This window comes from Rhinolophus hipposideros, assembly GCF_964194185.1.
Source record: "Rhinolophus hipposideros genome assembly, chromosome: 6".
In the NCBI taxonomy this organism is placed as follows: Eukaryota; Metazoa; Chordata; class Mammalia; order Chiroptera; family Rhinolophidae; genus Rhinolophus; species Rhinolophus hipposideros.
The window spans coordinates 45554327-45574568 of NC_138052.1; the positions used below are offsets into that span (position 1 = coordinate 45554327).

At 40.1% G+C, this 20242-nt stretch overlaps 1 protein-coding gene across 7 annotated transcripts in view; it reads right to left on the reverse strand.

Annotated features, from left to right (window-relative positions):
* Positions 1-20242, reverse strand: part of STK39 (serine/threonine kinase 39) — a 281370-nt gene that overhangs the window by 241877 nt on the left and 19251 nt on the right. Inside the window, exon 1 of one of the 7 annotated variants that reach the window (XM_081051906.1) lies at positions 2240-2436. The exons of 5 other annotated variants lie outside the window; for them this stretch is intronic. Coding sequence is in view for 1 of the 2 variants with exons in the window: in XM_081051902.1 (XP_080908028.1) it covers positions 2088-2193 (106 nt within the window). In the remaining variant the exon portion in view is untranslated. Of the gene's footprint in view, positions 1-2087; positions 2437-20242 lie in introns of those variants that run through there. One more of the 7 variants, XM_081051902.1, reaches the window with a different exon arrangement.

Sequence of the window (20242 nt, forward strand, 5' to 3'; positions counted from 1 at the left end):
TAAAGTAATATTTCCATGCTTTTTTTCATCTGTGTATCAAAACTATACACTGAATTATTTTTAAAAGGTAGAAACGGCTATGAGTAACTAGTCAAAAAAATCCATGGAAATATTAAATATCTTACCAGTAATCTTAGAAATCCCTACACTTTAAATCGACAAGAAACCTGCATACCGAACTACCATCTCACTTCACTCTCAACTCTAATCAAATGTATTTTAAGGATATCACTAACTAAAATTGGAATTAAAAACTATTCCGTTCAGCAAATTCTTTCTCCTTTTTCATTATCATTTAACCATTAAACATTCATCTTTTACATTTTTATCAGTTTACAAATAACTACATGTCCTCCATTTGGCTTTATTTTGATTAAATCCACAGAAATGTCTACCTGCCACAGGCTCAGGGGCTCAACAGTACCAAACAGAATAATCTATTAACTCAAACAGGCTAAGACTTATTTGATAAACATCTTACATGTGGGATTGAAAAACAGCAACCAAGAACAACCTGACTCTTTGATTTACATACTTTTCATGTAAGACTCATACTTACAGCTTCAAATTCATTAAATTCAACTGAGTTCTTGGGGAAGAAAATTACCCACCAGGAGTGAAAACTTTAAAGGCACATCTCACGTGGTTTACATTTTCCAACTACTCCCTAGTTGACCATTAATTTCAACCTCATGCTTTCATTTATTAAATAAATGATGAAAATTCCTTCCAAGATTTAATTTAAAATATTTTGGATTCGCAGCCCACATTGCAAAGACCAAACCTCAGCTGGCAGTAAGATTCTCAGTGCCTGACAAAAAAAATGTGGGTAAAACATATCCCACAAAACGACCTCTCTGAGAACACACGCAGACCCAGAACTACAGCACAGAAGCACTAAAATACATTTCTGGGCAAGCCTGGGATGTTTATTTTGTCCTTACATCAGGAAACTACAAACATTCACTTCAGGAGTTAGCAAGTTCTGGTCATCACAGGCCCACTTAGTGGGGCAGCCTCCCACCCGTCAAACCTCAACTAGAAAAAGAAATTCTTTAAAATACTAATGCAGTCAATATCTAGATTGCCAGCCATAATTCAATGAGAGAAGAGATAAACTAAACACAAATAATTTGTAAGTGGATGGAATATGGTCATTTTCATCCCATTCCTCAAGGAATAAAATTTGGAGTTGGGAAAAATCCTGTCCATGTTTTCCCTCCCCCCCACCCCAAAGCCTTCCAAAAACCCCATTGAGAATAAACACCACCTCCATCCAACCTCCCTTATCCCCACCCCAAATCATAATTCCATTAGCCAATGAACAAGGAGATTTTTCCCAGGCTGGGCTCCTGAGCTGGTTCCCAAAAGACTTAGGACTCTAAGTTAAAGTAATGTTCAAGGAGACCATCCAATAAAAAGATATCTCTAGTTGTCATTAAAAACAAGAACAAAGAACAGCTTTGTTCTGCTTGAAATAACTAAAAGATTATTCTCTGTCAATGGCCCTAGAAAAAACAGAAAACAACTAGCCAGAGATGAGGCTTCCTGAGACGGTTGAGGCCCCTCCTTCTCCAACGGAAAGCGTGGATCCAGTAAATTAAAACACCAAGTCCTTGCTTACTCACAAGTGCTAATCTAATGATCATTAGTACAGATAGTCTCATTCACTTTATGCTTCCAACCACCCTGTGAAGTATTTTATCCCCATTTTATGCCTGAGAAAACTGAGGCCGGCCCAAGGTCACTTTTCATAAGTGGCAGAATAAAGATTTGTATCCAGCTCTCTCTGATGTAGAAAAGTTTTTCCTTCCACGTGATCTAGTAAGCAGAAAACCATACAAATGGCATAAAATATCATCACCACCATAAAGTAGCAGCTCACAAGTACACAGAGGAAAACTTAGCATGACCTGGACATTTTACATAGCTGAGAGTGTGGCCTTCATTTCTCTGTGCTCAGCAGCTCTCAAGGCTCACAACTTTCTGACTGATTCTGCACCTGGGAGGTTGTACCTAGTAAGGAAAAAGAGAAGTGCAAATGAATCTCTCCTAAAGTTGGAATCTCATAAAGTGAGTGGATTTACCTGGAGTTATACTTGTAGTGTGGACCCAACTTGTTGTGTTAATGAAGTCAGTTTCTTTTCCTCTGGAAGGGCATGATTGGTCTTCCTGCCTTCGCTCCCAGGGCATCACAAGAAGCTTGGAATTGTGTGGGAGTTCTCGCTCCCCTCCTTACCTGCCTTGGATTGATCCCTGCCTTTGGACACTGGATCCTCAGAGATATCCTGGAGAAAACCCTTGTTTGTTCATTCCTTTATTCTCTCCCGGAAGTGAGTGGAATGGTGGGTATCTGTCTTAGATCTATAACACTATAAATGTTAAAGAAGGTGGAGAGACCTTAGTGTGCTGAGACAAGCACTCTCGTTTTGCAGTGAGGGGTCATGTGATTTTCTCAAAGTCACCCAAGGAATCAAGAGTTTGATCTCATTTCGGCTACAACACGTGACTCACCAGGCATATCTTTGTGCTTATGCCGGGAAGCAGGTACTGTGCTCTACCCACTGGACAAAGAAACAGCATACACATGCCAGCTGTGGGCTTTTGCAGAGACCAAAGGAGGCCCCCATGAGCACACCGCTGTCAGGGATTGTGCTATGTGTTCGTGGTAAACTATATGGGTATTAGGGGGCTAGTGGGATGATACATATTGGGGCTTTGACTTGAAAATCTGCTTAAAAGGAACTGACTGCTAAAACACACTTCTTCATTTCTTGCTTTAATTGTCAAGAGTAGGGCTTATGCAATTATCTTCTAGTGAGTTGCTTTTTCAAAAATCTGCTGTTAAGGAGATTGAATATATATAAAACACTGTAATAAAACTTACTATAGTCCCTATAATTCTCAATAGTAAGTAATTTAGATTTGGCTTTAGATAATTTTTTTAACTTAAATATTATGAAATAATTTTTTTACTGCAAAACAATGCTTACTCATTGAAGAAAAATGAGAAATATAGAAAAGCACCAAGAAGAAAAAAGTCACCCATAATTCCATCTCCGAAAGAGAAAACAGTATTTTAGTGTTTATTGTATATTCACAAAATTGGGATTATATTGTATATAATGTTTTATAATTTGTTACTTCTATTAAATATTATTAGTTTTCCCCTTGTTATTACATATTATTCTAAGATAAATGGTTATTTAAAAATTGCTTTCAGCATTTTCTTATGAAGAATTTTCAAATGTGCAGCAAAGTTGGAAAAAATTTACAGTGAATACCTACCTATATGTCCATCACCTATATTCTACCATCTATCCACCCCCATCTATCCATCCATCAATCTATGTTCCTGTTTCTTCCCTGCATTTCAATGTAAATTTCATGTGGTATGTCACTTTTAACCAAGCTAGTTTACCTTCATAATTGTTTTTGGTTTATACCAATATTCAAGGGGATTTGTATCCTATGAGCACACACCAAGGAAAGCCCAGAAAACTTGCCACGAGAATTTTGTTGGGTGTAATGAGAAAGGACATTCAGGGATTTAAAATTTGCTGTGGAGCCGAGTATGTATCATTAGCATCTGAGGTGGCAAATATAGAACCAAAAGGAATGATCTTCTCACTTATCTGCTTTTATGCCTAATTCAGACTTCAGCGTGGGGACAAGAAAAATCTTTAGAGGGGTTAATACTTATCTCAATTGTCATTCCTAACGCTGTTAGAGATCCTGATGCTTTTTCGTAAATAGTGAACGTGGACTGACCGTTTGGTAGGAAAAGCAGTTGATTTCCACCAGCCTCCAGGTAGGGCGGTTGACTCCCATCTCCTCTTTTTCCCACCTCGCGTTCCCTGGGCAGGAGATGGAGGCACTGTTGCTCTGCTCTGCAACTTCACTCTTGTTTCTGCTATGGACAGATTTCCTGACGGTTTACTTGGCCTTCCTATTTGAGTGACAGGTTCATGCTTGTTTAGGTGGTGGTGGTGGAATGTTGAAGGGCCAACATGGGTCAACCCTGGTGGGCAAAGAAAACACCTCTTGCTAGTACCTCTCCAATGCTCACTTTTAAAGTTGCTTAAGCTGTATATCCCGAGGGGCAAGGCCAGGTGTGGTGACCTTGCTTTGTGTACAGTTCCCATCATTGTACCTTGTGTATTTAGATACTTAATAAATGCTGATTGACAAGTAGCCTGCCCTTGTTAAACCCTCCAGAATCCCTGTAGTTATTCTTCTCTGCAAGCAGGAGGTGCTTTGCACAAACATTTCAAGAACACACATTGGTTCTCCAAATTATATAACCTTGTCTTGTGTTTTCAAGTGGCTGAAGGCCCTTAAAAGAGAGCAGGCTCTGTGTTTCTCTCCCTTTCTTCTATTCCCATATTTTACATTCCAGGGTGTTCAATCTCGGTGTCACTTCAGCACCATTTAAAATGATAAGAAGCCTCAACTCTGATAATGGCAACAGCTCTGACATGTTCTTTCTCATAAACTCAACCTCCACTAAAATGCTTTCCTAGGAACTGAGGTCTGTGGAGGTCTGCCCGGCTCTACATAACCAGGTCCCAGAGGCAGAGTGATTCCTCTTCCCTTATTTTGTCTCCGTCTCTTCCTTGTTGCTGTTTTCCTGAGGACAATCTATTCTTGGCCATCTCAGACAGAGCATCCAGTTTCTGGCTTATCCAGGTTCCTCGATTTTTTTCCCTCAGGCAATTTCAGTTCTCAGTGACTGGGTGGGCCAGGACCTTGATACTTGGACAGGACTTCTGGTTACTCTCCCACCTCACCTACTTTCTCTTCCTTCTGTCAGGCAGAACACCTCTAACTCCTAGAGCTATGGTTCTCAACTGGGAAATTTTGATTTCTTCTCCTTTTGCCCTCTGGAGCTTTTGTCAGTGTCTGGAGACACCTTTGGTTGTCACAACTGGGGAGGGGTGAGAGAATGCTACTGGCCTCTACTGAATAGAGGTCAGGCCCTGACAACAAAGAATTATCTGGCCCAAAATGTCAACATTGCTGAGGTTTAGAAACCCTACCCCAGGTATAAAGGTGCTTTTTTGAAAATCTTCCTATCAATGGCATTAGGTAACCTGCATGCCAGTATTACACTGTCCCATCAGAGGTTCCTCTGCACTTCTCACCTAAGTCCCTCATGTTTCGGTCAGCTGCTCTGAAGTGGAGATGAAACTGTGCTCACCATCTTCTGCATGTGATCGTACTCTCCCAACTTGATCTCAGTTAACTTTTAAAATTTATTCTCTTATAGTCGCTTTCCTTTTAATCTTTTGAGATGTAATAATATCTCTTAAATTGTAGTGACCCAGTAATCCAGAGGCAGCATTCTAGGAGTTTGTCCACTGCCGCATATGATGGCAGTGGTCATCTTAGAAGGGTGGGCATCATGACTGACCGTGTAAATGGCCAGTAGGAGAACCCAAATAGGGAGGCTACTTTGTAAACGTGTTACAGCCCTCTCCCCTTACTTCTCATTTTGACTCAGTTTAACCTTTACCTGGGCACCTATTACTTGCACCACGGAATGAAGACAATGCAGCAGACACAGCAATGAGTGAAGGACACCCACAGTACCGTGGGATGTTAAGTCTCAGTACACAGCACATGTAGACAGGAAGAAAAACACAAAATGTCAGCGAAGACCAAAAGTGCTTTAGCAGTTCAATGGAGTAAATCATACCCACTGCCTGGTAAAAATGAAGAAAAGGTTTTCTTGAAAGAATTAAGATGCATCTTGATATGGGAGATGGGAAACAACAATAATATTAATCATAGCTAACATTTATTGAGGAATTTAAGTGTACCAGGTACTGCAGTATTTTGCATATATTACTAAAAACTAAGAATTCCACAAAGCAGCTATTCAGCCCCATGTTACAGATAAGGACACTGAGGCTTGGAAGGTGATTTGCCTAATGTCAAACAGCTGGTCATTGAAAAAAGCTCCAAATCCAGGTCTGCCTGCTCCCCAAGACCATAGAGGGAAGAGTAAACAGGAAGAGTTGCTGGGAGGGAGGAATAGTGGTGGGAAAGGCAAGATCAGAAAAGAAAAACCAGAGCAGTAAACACCCATTAAAACTGGCTCATCGTGCGACCCAGAAGGCCGTTTCTCTGTGGACGTTCTGGGTATAGTAGCAGAAGTAGTATGGTTATACATTCCAATGTCAAGGTCACGTAATGAGCACTCTTGGAAAAAAAGATAATAGAAAGGCAGTGTCCTCATAAAGTTTAATATGCATAAGAGTATATACAAACTCTCTCTTAATCCCATTGAGGAGATGATGATAATAATAATAATAATAATAATAATAATAATAAGCATTTTTACCAGCTCATCACCTAAGCTCTGACCAAGAAAACCTGTTGTCATCAAGATTTAAGTATCTGCTAACCTACAAGATCGCACCACCCTAAAATGATCAATCAACCAAGTGCAGGTATATACTTTTAGAGGCAGAAAAATGTCAATATAGGACAAAAATCAATAATAACAAGACCAACAGAACCTTTCGGACTTTCCTGACAGCAGCAATAGCTATCCTTATACTTTTCTAGAGCACCATCCTGCCTAGGTCGCAAAGAGAGCTATGTGCAGAAAAACCATCATGGAAAACATTTACCCTCTCTAAGTGTACACTTTTCCTTATAAATTCACTCCACTGTTTCCTTTACTGAAAGTGACTTTCCCAAATCTTCATCTCTAGTTCTAATCTCTTCTCTAAGCTCCCAATCCTCAATGAGACGTATGTGGTAGACATTACTGAGGCTCACCGTTATCTCCCTCCTAAGCACAAAAGCACTGCATTGCCTTGCAAAAGTCAGGCCACGTAAATGGCTGGATGATGAAATGTGAGCTGTGATGAGTGACTCTTCATCACTGAGGGCAGAGGAAAGCTACCCACAACTCCTCCCCTCCTGCAGCAATCAGATGACAAAACCACAAGACTGAAGCAGCCTGGATTACTGAGTTGCTGCAGGAAGGACATCTGACCTGGAGCATCTCCCAGACTCACAGAGGACTCTGACAGCAAGAAATACACTTTTGTTGTGTTAGGCTCCTGTGATTTGGGGGTTGTCTGGTACCATACCAAAGCCTAGCCTAACTGACAGAACCAGCTTGATGGCTATCCCAAGGGTACCGAAAATCCAACCAAAATTAAATTATCCACCTTTCTTCCACCTAAATCCAGAGAAGCCTACCTACTTCTTATTTTGGTTAATCCCCCAGAATCTTACATTTTGCCCCTCTCCTTTGCATCCCTAGGCCTGCGTGCAGACAGTGCACAGAAGCAGTGTGATAAATTTTTATTGATGGTGATGAAAGTCTTAAGAAAAAGTCAAATGAATTTTAATAAGTTAGCCCTTAAAAAAAGAGTGGAAATTATCAAGAGACCACCACAAAAAAAAACACAAAAAACATTTATTTTGGGGGGTAGAGGGGCAGGCTCAATCAAGAAGTTGACGGTCTCCTTAGATATGCGGCTTTGAAACTTTTCTCTTACCATAAGGTACTAATGTAATTGAAAAAAATATCAATTCTCACCCAGGCTGCAAGGGCATGACAATTCTGAAGGCATCAGAACAGATAAAATAGGCGTGTGCTTACATTTTTTTAAGGGTCATATTGCCACAACTCAGAACAGTGGAAACTGACACTCTTTACAAATTATCAATTACAATTGTAAAAATTAAAAGCTTACACGCACAGAATTGTAATGCAAATATCTAAAGTTCACTTCAAACGTCATTTCTCACCATTTTTTCTCAACCCTCCCTCAACGGGGCCCACACATGCAGGCTCAGAGAACAGCTATGAAAGAAAATGTATGTTGTGGTTTCATAAAAAATTCTAGCTTAGAAGTGTTGCGAATTTCCTTACCAGTTCTCAGATCACACAAGCTACACAGACACATCAAGACACACACACTCCCATTTGTTTATCTACGATTCAGCAGACTATCACACTTCGAATAATGGATCTAAAATCTGCACTTGGAAAAAACTTTAATCTCCTTTTGTTTTTATCTGAAAAACAATCTACACAAAATGATATACAATTGAACTATTATTCCACTTGCCTTTCTCTGAAATAAAGCAAAAATGTGCTCACCAAAATTTCAATCATGAGCAAGCATTATATAGTTTAAAAAAGGGAGGGTAATTAATTAGCCCATTTTCTCTGTGGTCATTTACGGTAGCCTCACTGAACAAACTGGAAACTTCAGTTCCTCCCAGCCCAACTTAAAAATCTTGCACTGCTAATATTCCAGGGCAAAAGATTATCAAGTACCTATAAATCCAGACAATAAACAGGTTTTAACTTAGAGTCACCCAAAAGGTAACCCATGGCAAGCCCACCTAATTCCTCTCAAGAGTGTTACCGAAATGTGTCAGGATTGCTCAACTTCCCTGCTCAAGAACAAATACATATTGCAGTTAGATTGACTATCCTTTATTTCAAACTTATGAGTCAAGAGGAAGTGGTATTAGTTATCAATTGGTTAGCACACATCCATCTGGTACTTACCACACATATGCACCTGTTTATAAGGGTCATTTCTGTTCTAGAGTTTATACAGAGTTCACCAACCCTGGGAATGACAGATAAGCCAGAAGTTCTGCCTTCTCAACCATGCTTTTGTGCCTTTAATCTCTGAACCAGTGAGAGAGTTCCGGGTGACATTCGGTGGTAGGAAATATTCCTGTCTTAAAGATGTGACTTTGTATCTGCATCTGCCTTCTAATTTATGTTTATTTTTTTTTAATTTTACTTAGTTGTAAGTAGCAAAAACCGGCCTATTTAATAAAGCATCACCAACATCTTTTCTGTCTCAAAATAGCTCATCAGAAGAAACCTGTATTATCACTGGGCAAGAGTGAAAAAGAACCTATCAGTGTAGTTGTGTGCAAACACATCCTTTTTCAGCACAGTGCATTTGTATAAATATCCCTATTCTTAGTAGTGAAAGTAAAATTCATACACAAACACTTACTGGTTCTGTTATAAATCAAGTTATGCACCATTATCAGGGTGTGGTGAAGGGAATGGGACCAGAGAATGGAGAGTTCCTTATAGATAACTGCCCTGCTCTATCACAGTTATTTAAAAACTCACTCACTGATTGTTATTAATTGGGGCTCCATAAAAAGAATGAGACATCTCAGTTGAAAGTCGTATCCAAGAGGAACCCAAATGGCACCTTTGAAAAGTATCTCTTCAGTCAACCAGAACTTTTATTTCTCTCACTTTAGAAGAGGTGAAAAGAAGAAACCTGGAGTCCTGACTTGAAGACCACACACTTTCATTTTACAGAGAAGCCTTTGGCAAAGATTATCGTAATATCTTGTGCTTCGTAAACAGACCAAACTAATACATTCATTCAGTTAAGTGTTTACACAAGGAAGTTACTGAAACTTACTGTTCTTGAAAATGTTTCCTTCCTCCCCATCTCACCTGCAGGAAAATAGCACTGACTTCCTCCCCAACCTTGATTTCCAATGAGGACTCCAAAAAGAAGTCTTCTGCTCTGATCCACCTCTCCACATTAAACTTGGTCAGCTCTCCCGACCCTGTGACTTTGGGAATATCACTTAACCTCTCTGAGCCACCTGACATGTGGGGGACCTGGATTACATGTATAAAGAGGACTTGCAGGTATTATTAGGATAACTGTTCAGAGCATGCCTCAAAAAGCACCAAGCCACAAAAGAACTCATCCATCTTAACCCATGCATTCACAATTCCAGATGCTTTCATAGAATGCAATTGTAAACTTTAGACAAAGGTCATCTTTCCAGACCTTCTTAAAAAGTAAATTATAATGACAAGTTATACACAAAGACATTCTCCCTACAACACATCAAATCGTGACCAATAAGGCTCAAGTACCATCACATCCCTCTAGGTCCCCTTGTATATGTCCCAGTGTTGCTGGTTTGGCATATCCTTCTGGTCCATTTTTTAGGCATTTATATACATATCTTTGAAACCACAGAAAACACAGAGCACAGGAGTATAGACTCCAGCACAGCCATTCTGGAGAAGAATCTGCCTCTGTCGATACTTAGTCAATACAATAAGTACATATATACTCCCCTGATCCACTTATCCTGTTCCTGGACATATAGTGCAGTGGCTCCTCCCACAGGTCCACAAAGTTGTATACAAGGATGTTCCCTGTAGTCCTGTGCATGGAGTTGGAGGAAACGATAAGGAAATACGTGGTGGAAACCAATGTTAGGTAAACACAGCAAGGTAAATAGATTAATCAATCATAATAACATAGGGTTGAATTTAAAAAGAAATAGTAAGAGTCAGAGCACAAAACCATTTATGTAAATTTAAAACATACATAAACCTCATCTGCTATAATAACCACACACACCTCACGTGATTCCCGGGAAATGGCATAAGACATAAAACAGCCCCTGTCGCATTTCATGTGCTTAGTAAATATTCACTGTTTTTAGTTAGATAAAAAGATGTTCACAGTATATTGCAAACCTTCTATTGTAAAACTTCATGTACAGTATCACCCTTTCTCCTAAAGGGCTTCCTTTTCCCCCTATGTATAAATGTAGAAAAGAGACTGGAAAGCTATTAAAAACATTTAGCGTAGTTACCTCTGGGGGGAATCATATGTGTGCTTTAGCTTATTCTCCTTGGCTGGCCATATTTCTACAATGAATAAATATTACATTAGACCTTTCTTTGGTCCTTAATGTTTCTTTAATAATTCATGACAAGAAAAAAAAAAGAAAAAGAAAAGAAAGAAAAGAAGCATTCCTAAAATCCATCAATAATGGTATATACAAATAGCAGAATACTCTACAGCCACTTTTTGTCCATGTGGGAAAACAGCATACTGTTGTGTGGGAGAAAGCAAGCTTCGGAATTACACACATAAAAGGCCTGAGAGGCCGTGGACCACAGTGGTCAGCAGCATGGGCTAGGGAGCCCGCCCACCCACGGTCACAACCTGCCTGCCACTCAGAAACTGTGCAGCCTCAGGCAGGTCACTCAGCCTCCCTGACCCTCCGCTCAGTCGTCAGCTCTAAAACTGCGGTGATAACAGTGTCCCCCATGGGCTTGCAGTAAAGAAATGTGAAAAATGCAAAAGCAGCAAAAGAAAGCCTATGCACAAGATCCACTAAAAAAAGTGTGCATTTTATTTATGTAAATGAAATCTCAATAAAGTTGATTTTAACACACACACACACACACACACAAAAGGGTCACATACAGTATAATTCCATTTATATGAAATATCCAGAGTAGGTAAATCCTTACAAATAGAAAGCAGACTGGTGGTTGCCAGAGGCTGGGGAAAAGGGAAGCTGGAGAGTTACTGCTGAATGGGTCCAGGGTTTTTTTATGGAGTGATGGAAGTTTTGGAACTACACAGAGGTGGTGGTTGCCAAACATTGTGAGTGTACTACGTGCAATTGAATTGTTCATTTAAACAGGGTTACTTTTACGTTATGTGAATTTCACCTCAGAAAAAAATACATGCATGCAAAACACGTTTTACAAGAATACGAATTCGTATATACAAATTAAAGGATAAACATAAGCATTCGAAATGTTGAAAGGGGGAAAAGGATGAGTGAGAGAAACAGACATAAATGAAAGCCCAAACAATGTGACACGGCATAATTCTGAGAAGAGCCCAGCCCAGACCACAGGTGACAGGTGCCATGAACTGCCCCCGGAGTGGCTGAGCCCTCTACACCTGGAGCCCCAAACACTGATTTGGTATCTATGCTGCCTCCCTTTTTTTTTTTTGAAAGAAATGGTGTTCATCTCTAGTCTTTGCCATTTGCCATTTTTACCCACTGGTATACATCTTAGAGCTCTTCACGTTAGCACATACCATACCTTCATCATTGTATTGAAGCTCTAGGGAGCTACCATGAGCCACGTTTTCAACTTGCTTTACCTTGATCATGCATAATGTTTCACACGTGATCATACGTAATAGGCCAATTAATGCAAGTTTCATAACTAAGTATCAAATATGGTATACACCTGCCTATACCAAAGTAAAACCCTATTCTGAATAACTCTAATTTTTAGGGCTATTTTATATGCATCCTTCATAGCCAAACCTCTCCCACAAACCACTACTGCTACCATCAAACAGCCGAAAGAGTGCAACGACACCCCCTCCATGCCCACACCCTCCAAACTAAAGTTGATTGAATTTGATTTTGCAGGAAAAACAGTAATAATTGTTAGCTGCACAGGACTTCATTGTATGATCCTTTGCTCCAAGATGGCCCTTCCCTAAGTCCAGTGACCGCCTGGCCTGGCTGTTTGGTATTAAGTTTAAAGGCCTGGAATTAGTTCAGAGGATACACACAGTGTCAGTAATATATCCATGAAGCATCTGGCTCCTCCAACCACCACACTAAAAACTACTTTTTCTGGATCTATTTTCCGAATCCCAAACATCAACATGTCACCTGCTCAATTACAGTGCATATAATAGACTTCTCTGGGATTTTGTTTTCATCAAATTAAACTAAAAGGCTACCCTTTTAAATAATTAGTCCCGGATGTCAGTTGCCTCAAGGTGACACAGGACAGACAAATTTGACATTTGTGAAGAAATGGCAGCTGGAAAGAATCACACAGGGAAAACATTCCCTTCTGGGCTAAGGAAAGACAAGCATTTCAGAAATCTAAAATAAGTCTTTTATCAGAGCTGGGGTAAAGGTCATCCCCGTGGTACTAGAGTGGAGGACAGAGCCACCTCTCAGATGCACTGTGCCCTGCTCTCACAGGACCTGCCAGAGAGCAGGGTCTGTTCCGGTGCCAAAGGCGATCTGGCATCTCTAAGGACTGAGCAGTTATGCAATACAATTATTTTTTTTGCATAGCATCCCTCCCACAGGGCATTCCAATAAGCTTGACAAAGGGACTCATTCATAGACTTGATAAAAGCAAAGTAAGAAGAAACTGTAACGAGGAGGAAAGAAGGGAAATAAACAGTTGAGATATGGAAAGGGCTCTTAGGCACTTCCCTCCTAGGCTTTCACCTCCCCACCCAATACACAGGTCAGACACAGTAAGGGGCCAGGTGATCAAAGGAAGATGGAAGGGGAACAGTGAATAAATTCAAAGGGTGACAGAAGAAAGACTTCCCTGAGAAGGTACAGCCTCACTGTTGGCAAACAGTGAAATGATCTTCTGTCAAGCATCCCAGGATTGGTTTAGATTTTTGTTTTGTTTTTTGAGGCCAGCTATTTATTCTACTTGTTAAATAATAAACATAAGTCACAAACTGTTTCCCTAATTTATGACTTACCAGCCTAATTTATTTTGACAGAATAGGAGTGTGCCTACACACCAAGGCACAAGTGGTATTTAGCTGTTGGAATTCCTGCAAGAAATTTCTGGGTCGGGGCTTTCCAGGAGTAGGCGCTAAATGTCACTTTTCAGTTAGGTGAGTCATCCAATCCAGTGGTCAATGCCCATCCTCAGCTTGAGCAAACTTACAGAAACTCGAGTCTTTAGGCAGAGAAATGTTGTTATAAGTCACATTCAAAAGAGGACATTATTCACATGCTTTCAACCTTGTAAAGGCAGAGCTAGTTCCATCAGGGCACCTCTCATCCAGCGATGAGCTCAAGAACAGGAAGTCTCTATCGGGTCTGCATCCGGCACTCCCTGGCTTGATGACTACCTGTAGAGCCGCCCCTTCTCAGTACAGAGAAGTTTTCCCCAACAATGTCTGGGGACAAAGATCTTTAACAAGTCAGCCCAGGTGCCCGGGGAGCTGGCGGGAATAAGGTCAGTTCCAGCCGTGGGTCCTTGGCAGCAGCGGCAGAAGCAACACTTGTCAGGATGCATTGCCACAAGGCGCTTCCTTATGAATCTGAACAAATGCCCAAAACCTAGCTCTACCAGCATCTTCAAAAGCATCCCACTCTCCTGAGTTATCTAAGCAGAACATTCCACAAAGGGTGCCTGGAAAGTAATACGTTGGAATTCCTTAAGTCACACAGGGAATGCATTCCACTACAGGTCAACCTTGTTCAATTTCCTATCGACCATCATTATCAGAGAAGGAGATTCATATACATGAGGTATAGATATAGATCTCAAAGCCAGCCCTGGAAACGAATGTGTTCTACAAAACAAAACAGAAAAACAACAACACTGATTTCAAGGTCAAGTTCATGTTAAGACCATGATTTATAGATGGAAACAGCTTACTGGCAGCAAATTAGCAAATCACTTATATTCTCTCTCCTCTGCAAATACTAAGATATATAAGGATCACATTAACATCTTGTAATACAACGTCACCATTAAGGAGGCAATAAATGGAAGTACTGGTAGGAGTCTTGCTGATAGGACTCCTCAGGGAGAAAGGGTGTAAGCAGCACTGGACACAAACTGGAAGAGGGTGCTGCTGACGATTCCTGTGCTCTGCCCAACAAAGCCTTTCTCTTCCAAACTATCAGCACTGCTGCTGTCACTCACTAAAGGCCAGAGGACAGCAGAGGTGTTTGTTTCCTTTTTATAGATGGTCTAGCAGCCTGCCCTGAATGTCCAAAGTAGACAAAAAAACTTGTACAGAATCAAAAGAGCTGAGAAATGTCTTCTAGGACAAACGCCTATCACCCAAAAGAGTGACCGTGGGGTAGAGAAGCACCACATGTACCAGGTAAGGGCAGAGCCACCCTCTAATCTCCCAGTTCCTCACAGCAAACAGTCAACTAAGGTGGGTTCATGAGAGCACGAGCCAAGTCACCTAAAGAACATGACCATCCTGAGAGAAACTCCCGAATGTGAGCCTGCAAAGGCTGAGACAAAATAAAAAAGGTATCATGTTTCTCCACAGGCAATTCTAGGCACAGAGAGAAAAGGCAAGAGCACAGAATGAACTTCTCAGGGAAAAAAAAAAAAGAAAGAAAGAAAAGTAAAGTAAATAAAAGCAGATTCCAAAAAGGTCTCCAAGCGAGATGAGAAAGCCTGAATTGGACTCAGAGAAACCAGTAGGACAGTCAAAAGACTGATGTCTATGCAGCCACTCCAATAATGACCAGCTCCCTCCAAGTGACAAGAACAATGTTAACGTTACTCAGGATATAAAACCTGGGACAGACACATTTCCTATTCCCAAGGAACTTAAAAGCTACCGGAGCAAATAAGCTTTATGCCCAAATAGCTGCAATATCTAGCTAGAGGTTATTTCCCCTATGAACTGCATGAATCAAGAATTTGGGATGACCATTTAGGCTGAACCTTACAAGATTCATATAACATGTATTAGAAGACAAAACAAAAACAGCAACAAAAACACAAGACATGTTAGCATTCTAGAAAGTAGTCAGAGGAGCAACAAAGGTGAAAAGATGTGACTAACCATTATTTTCAGGAAGCAGAAGACAGTACTGATGAGGAGTAATGAATGATTACTTCAAAAAGCAGACTGGCACCAGATCATGGATAGGCTTAAATAATAACACACAAGAAACAAAAAAGATGGAAGCCTCAAACAGCAGACTACCAGGGCCCCAAGTAGGAAGAGCAGAGATCTATCAGGGCAACCAAAGTCACCTACTATGATCACCCATGCCCTAGCTTCAAAATGCAATCATAGTAGTACGAAATGTAGGATAATTGTTGCTTCTCTCTGCTCCTTTTGCATGAAGCACTATTTGTTTAGGAGAGAAGAGGTATCCATCTGGTCTAACAAATAAACAATGACGCCAGGTACCCAGGAAGGTACCACCCGTCCTTGTGGGGCTCTGTTATCTTGGCCAAGCAACATCTCAATTCTCTTACCAGTCCTATGTGGTACCTAAAGCACCTTGGTGGCCCAAAAATGTCTCTTTATGTCCAATAAGTGGGGGGAAAAACCCAATTCAGATATTTTGGGTGTGTTCATACACTTTCCATAGACTCTCAATTTGTTGCCAAGTACAAATGAGTCAAGCCTACCTTCCACCCCATGTTGAGGAAGTCTCGCTGCCCAGTGCCCGCTTGCCTCTTCCTCAGGGAGAGGAAGCCTTTTCCTTCAGCTTCTTTTACTTCCCTTCTATTAGACCAGAAGGTTTTTTGTAAGTCTCCTCTGTCCCTGCACTGTCCAAACCCAATGCCAGACAGACAGATGCCCTCCGCTAAAGAAAACTAACACATCCCCAAACTCCTTTCCAAGTGGTCTGTAGCAAGCTAGCATTCCCTTCTCAATGCAAAAACCACCTCTTGTCTTTCAATTGCTTTCCTAGAAATCTCAGTGTTGTCTAACACCCCAGGCTTTGGGCTAAAAGACTCCATTTCTTAGAAACAACCTTTAAAAAGATGAGGCTATATTCGCAGCTTCACAGATACTGTCTAGGCCCTTGCTTACCTTGATGTTAGTTAGGATGCAGGACAAGTCAAGTTTTTCTTGCTTCCATCTAGTTATATGCACATATATAGCTACTTTTGACTCATAAACTGCTATAAACTTTATCATGTAAGCATGTATTTACTTATCTTACTGTCGAATGCACCTCCAAACAGAATGGCACATTATGGAGCATTCACGCAGAAAAGAGATAAAGAGTCATCATTTTCTTCTGTTTTTGAATAATCACGATAATCAATAAATTTCAATGTGAGTAAAAGTAATGGGATGAAACTAAACATCTCAATTAGCAACAGCAATAAATGCCAAACAGAGCACTTTGACAGTGATGCCAGTGAAAATGCTGTCAGGTTTACCTGGTGAAAGCTCTCCTGGGACAAAGAGAAAACCACTCTACGCTGTACAGCAGTAATGGTGAAAAGTATGGTCTTTGAAGAGACACAAACTAAATCTGACCCTGGCAATCTTTTAAATCTTCCGGCTTTGGTTTCCTCATTGGTTTGATATGAGTATTAAATGAAATGTCTGTGCAAAGTACTTGGCAGAGTAGCTATTAATACGGCCCTGATGAAATGTAAGAAATGACTAGCAACACGGATACAGAGCTTTACTCTCAGAGATGACACATACAAGCAATGCCAAAGGAGACAGCAATATCAAAAGCAAGACATTTTGATTAGATCAAGAAAAACAGTCCACAAAACGAAAGCCCATATTTCTAGGGAAAGTTCTAGTTCGAAACTGTTCTCCACTAAATGCTACAGTTTATCCTGGATGGGGGAAAAAAAACTTATTTAAATTGTCAAAGATAATACATGTAATTGTACATGTGTGCAATTGAGGAAGAGTAAGATTATAAACCCTGACTCACTGCCAATCAAACAGCACCTCCAATTAAATCTAGGCTGCACTGAAGGGGTTATATTTTAAAGTGGGCCACCTGACATAGAAAATTATTTTTCCAGAAAAGGTAAAAATCTTTGATTTTGAAAGCTGATCTAGAAGACAGAATCAGAAATGACAGTTCCTTTTGTTTCCCAAGTCCATTTCTTTTGTACTGAAATTATTATTTGTTAACTCAGTTAAATCATAGTGTCATAGTGCAGTGTTCATTTCAGCACAGGGAGACATGTGAACAGGATAATGGGAGGTAAAACTTTCCACTACAACCAGGATACCTTTGTTCAAAGGCACAACTTGATTCAATTCACATCCTGTGGTCATTTGTTGAGTTCTCAGAACAATGATAAATTTACTTACTGGGAAAACAAAAAACCACTGTTCCTTTTCATTATTTCTCTTCCTTGTTGAAAGTTTAAACACTGACTGTCTCAGAGTCCACAGTTTACATATAAGATAAAAGCATGATGTTAGTACATGCACATCAAAAAGCCATATATATAGCCATTTGTTGTTAGCATTTAACCCTTGCTTGTACAGACAGCACTGAACTTCAGAAATTGTTTTAACAAAGAGAATTACCAAGATTGATCAAAACATTAATCCTCTCTCTTCCTACAGTTCTGCCTTGGAACAAACTTTGCAACACACAGCAGGTGGCGGGCATTTCACAAATCCCTTCCTTTAGGATTCTGACAACAAATATGTGACATGCTGTTGACGAAAGACAGAAGGACTTTGGAGATGGGGCGATTAGCTCTAAATTTTACATACATCCGCTAGAGAATTAGCCCAGTGGAGTATAATCGGTTTCCTGTCTGCTTTCTCCTGTAGACATTCTAAGTTCCTCAAAGTCAAACCCCCATGGGACCTTCCTCTTTTGTTACCAAGACGTAGCAATGCCTGTCACACACCAGAGCTCAAAATACACCAAATAAATAGATGGAGGGTAACCAACCTACCCTGACCAAGCAAAAGCAGGGAGGTTTCAATTCTGACCTTCACCCAGCTCACAGGTGTTCAGGTCTTTCTAAAGAGCAGACTATTCACTCTCCTCATCCTCTTTTATGTGTTCTGAGAACCGTGGTTCCACTTTCTCCAACACGTGAGGAAGGACTTTCTTAACCAACACAAAGCCTCATACTACCTGCCAGGAGATCCCAGGATGTTACAGGAGTGTTTAGACATGGGTGTGTTTGCATGATTTTTTTTCCCCTTTTCAATGTTTAATAGTCTGGTGTTTGGGCTGAATTTTTCAGTCTGATTTCAATGTTGAGAAACATGAGCAAAGCCCTCCGATTCTCTCTCTCTTCTATAATGAAATGTATTTGAGTCTGCTGCCAGAGTCCTGTGTTCTTTACAGTTGTCAACACTTCAGCATTAATGTTAATAACTTTTTTAAACCTCTCCATGTCCCCATCATTGATAGGTAGATGACAGGCCATGAGGACTGATGCTTTATACAACTATTTATTGATTAAATTCAGGTACTTTGTATGATAGAGAAGAAAGGATGACAGGTTAGATAGTAGAGGGCATTTTAAAAGATTCCTCATCCTCTCATATAATTTCCAGAGCCCTTTCTACCAATGTAACAGTTTATTTTGAGGACACATAAACGTTGGTTTAGAATGTAGGCACTTCTGTCCATGATTTTCCCGCTTGTAAAATGTTTAAATCAGTGCTAGAGTTATCGTAAAATTAATCCTTTTTAACAACACAAAAGAAACCTGCTAAAATATTAGGTAAAAGTTATCACTAAAATAAAAGTCTTGGCGGGAGAAACTTTATTTTAATGACCACATAGGAGTTGTTAATTAAAGTTTATTGAATTCTCTAAGTCAGTGAATACTCAATTATCCATACAAATGGAAGAGTACACTGGTGTAGAAAATATAAATAAAAACGGCCTTCACGCACTGAGGACTCTGTATGTGAAACAGGGATAACTGAACTTGCCTCATTGGATTATTGTGAGGATTCAATCAACTGTGAAAAGCCTTTAGCCTAGGATTGATATATATACCGTATTTCTCCGAAAATAAGATGTAGCTGGACCATCAACTAATGCATCTTTTGGAGCAAAAATTAATGTAAGACCTGGTCTTATTTTACTATAAGACCGGGTATAATACAATATCATTATAATGTAATATAATATTATAATATAATACTGGGTCTTATATTAATTTTTGCTCCAAAAGACGCATTAGAGCTGATGGTCCAGCTAGGTCTTATTTTCGGGGAAACACGGTACTAGCTCCTCAGTGCTAACTGCTATTATTAGAATCATCATCATTATTTATTACACATTATATATAATTTATTATGCATTATGTTATCCTGCAAGGCCGATATAGTGGTCCTGATTTTGATGATGAAACACCATGAAGCACAATAAGGCCAAGAAACGGGCTCAGTCACAAAGCTGGTAAATGATGCCACTGGGATGGAAGCCCAGGTTGGCCTGACAGGCAAGTTTCAGCTCTGCCATGTGACTGAGGCTGCTTTAAAAATAGGGACCTTTCTCGCAGAAATTAACTCCTTGCCCTGATAGCTTGAAAATCCTATTAGCAAAAGCAGAGGAGGCAAAAGGAACCCTGGAAAGGGCAGGGCTTTGCAACCAGACATCACTGGGTTCGGACCACCTTCAAAAGGATTTGATCACCCAAGTCTCTGCTTCCTAATCTGTAAAACTGGGATAATCATATCAATCTGGCAGGAATAAGGTAAAGATGAGACATAAAGTATGTAAAGTACTTGGTCCAGTCATTGCGACACAGCGCGTGCTCCATAAATTTGAATCAGAATCATCCTGTCAGCTTAAATCACCTTCACATGTCCTCAAGTCAAATAACTTTGATTACCCATAATTTTTCTTTGGTCACATATAATTTGATATAAATATACATCTTTTGCCTCCATAAACATAAAAAATGGCGTATCATCATATATAACAG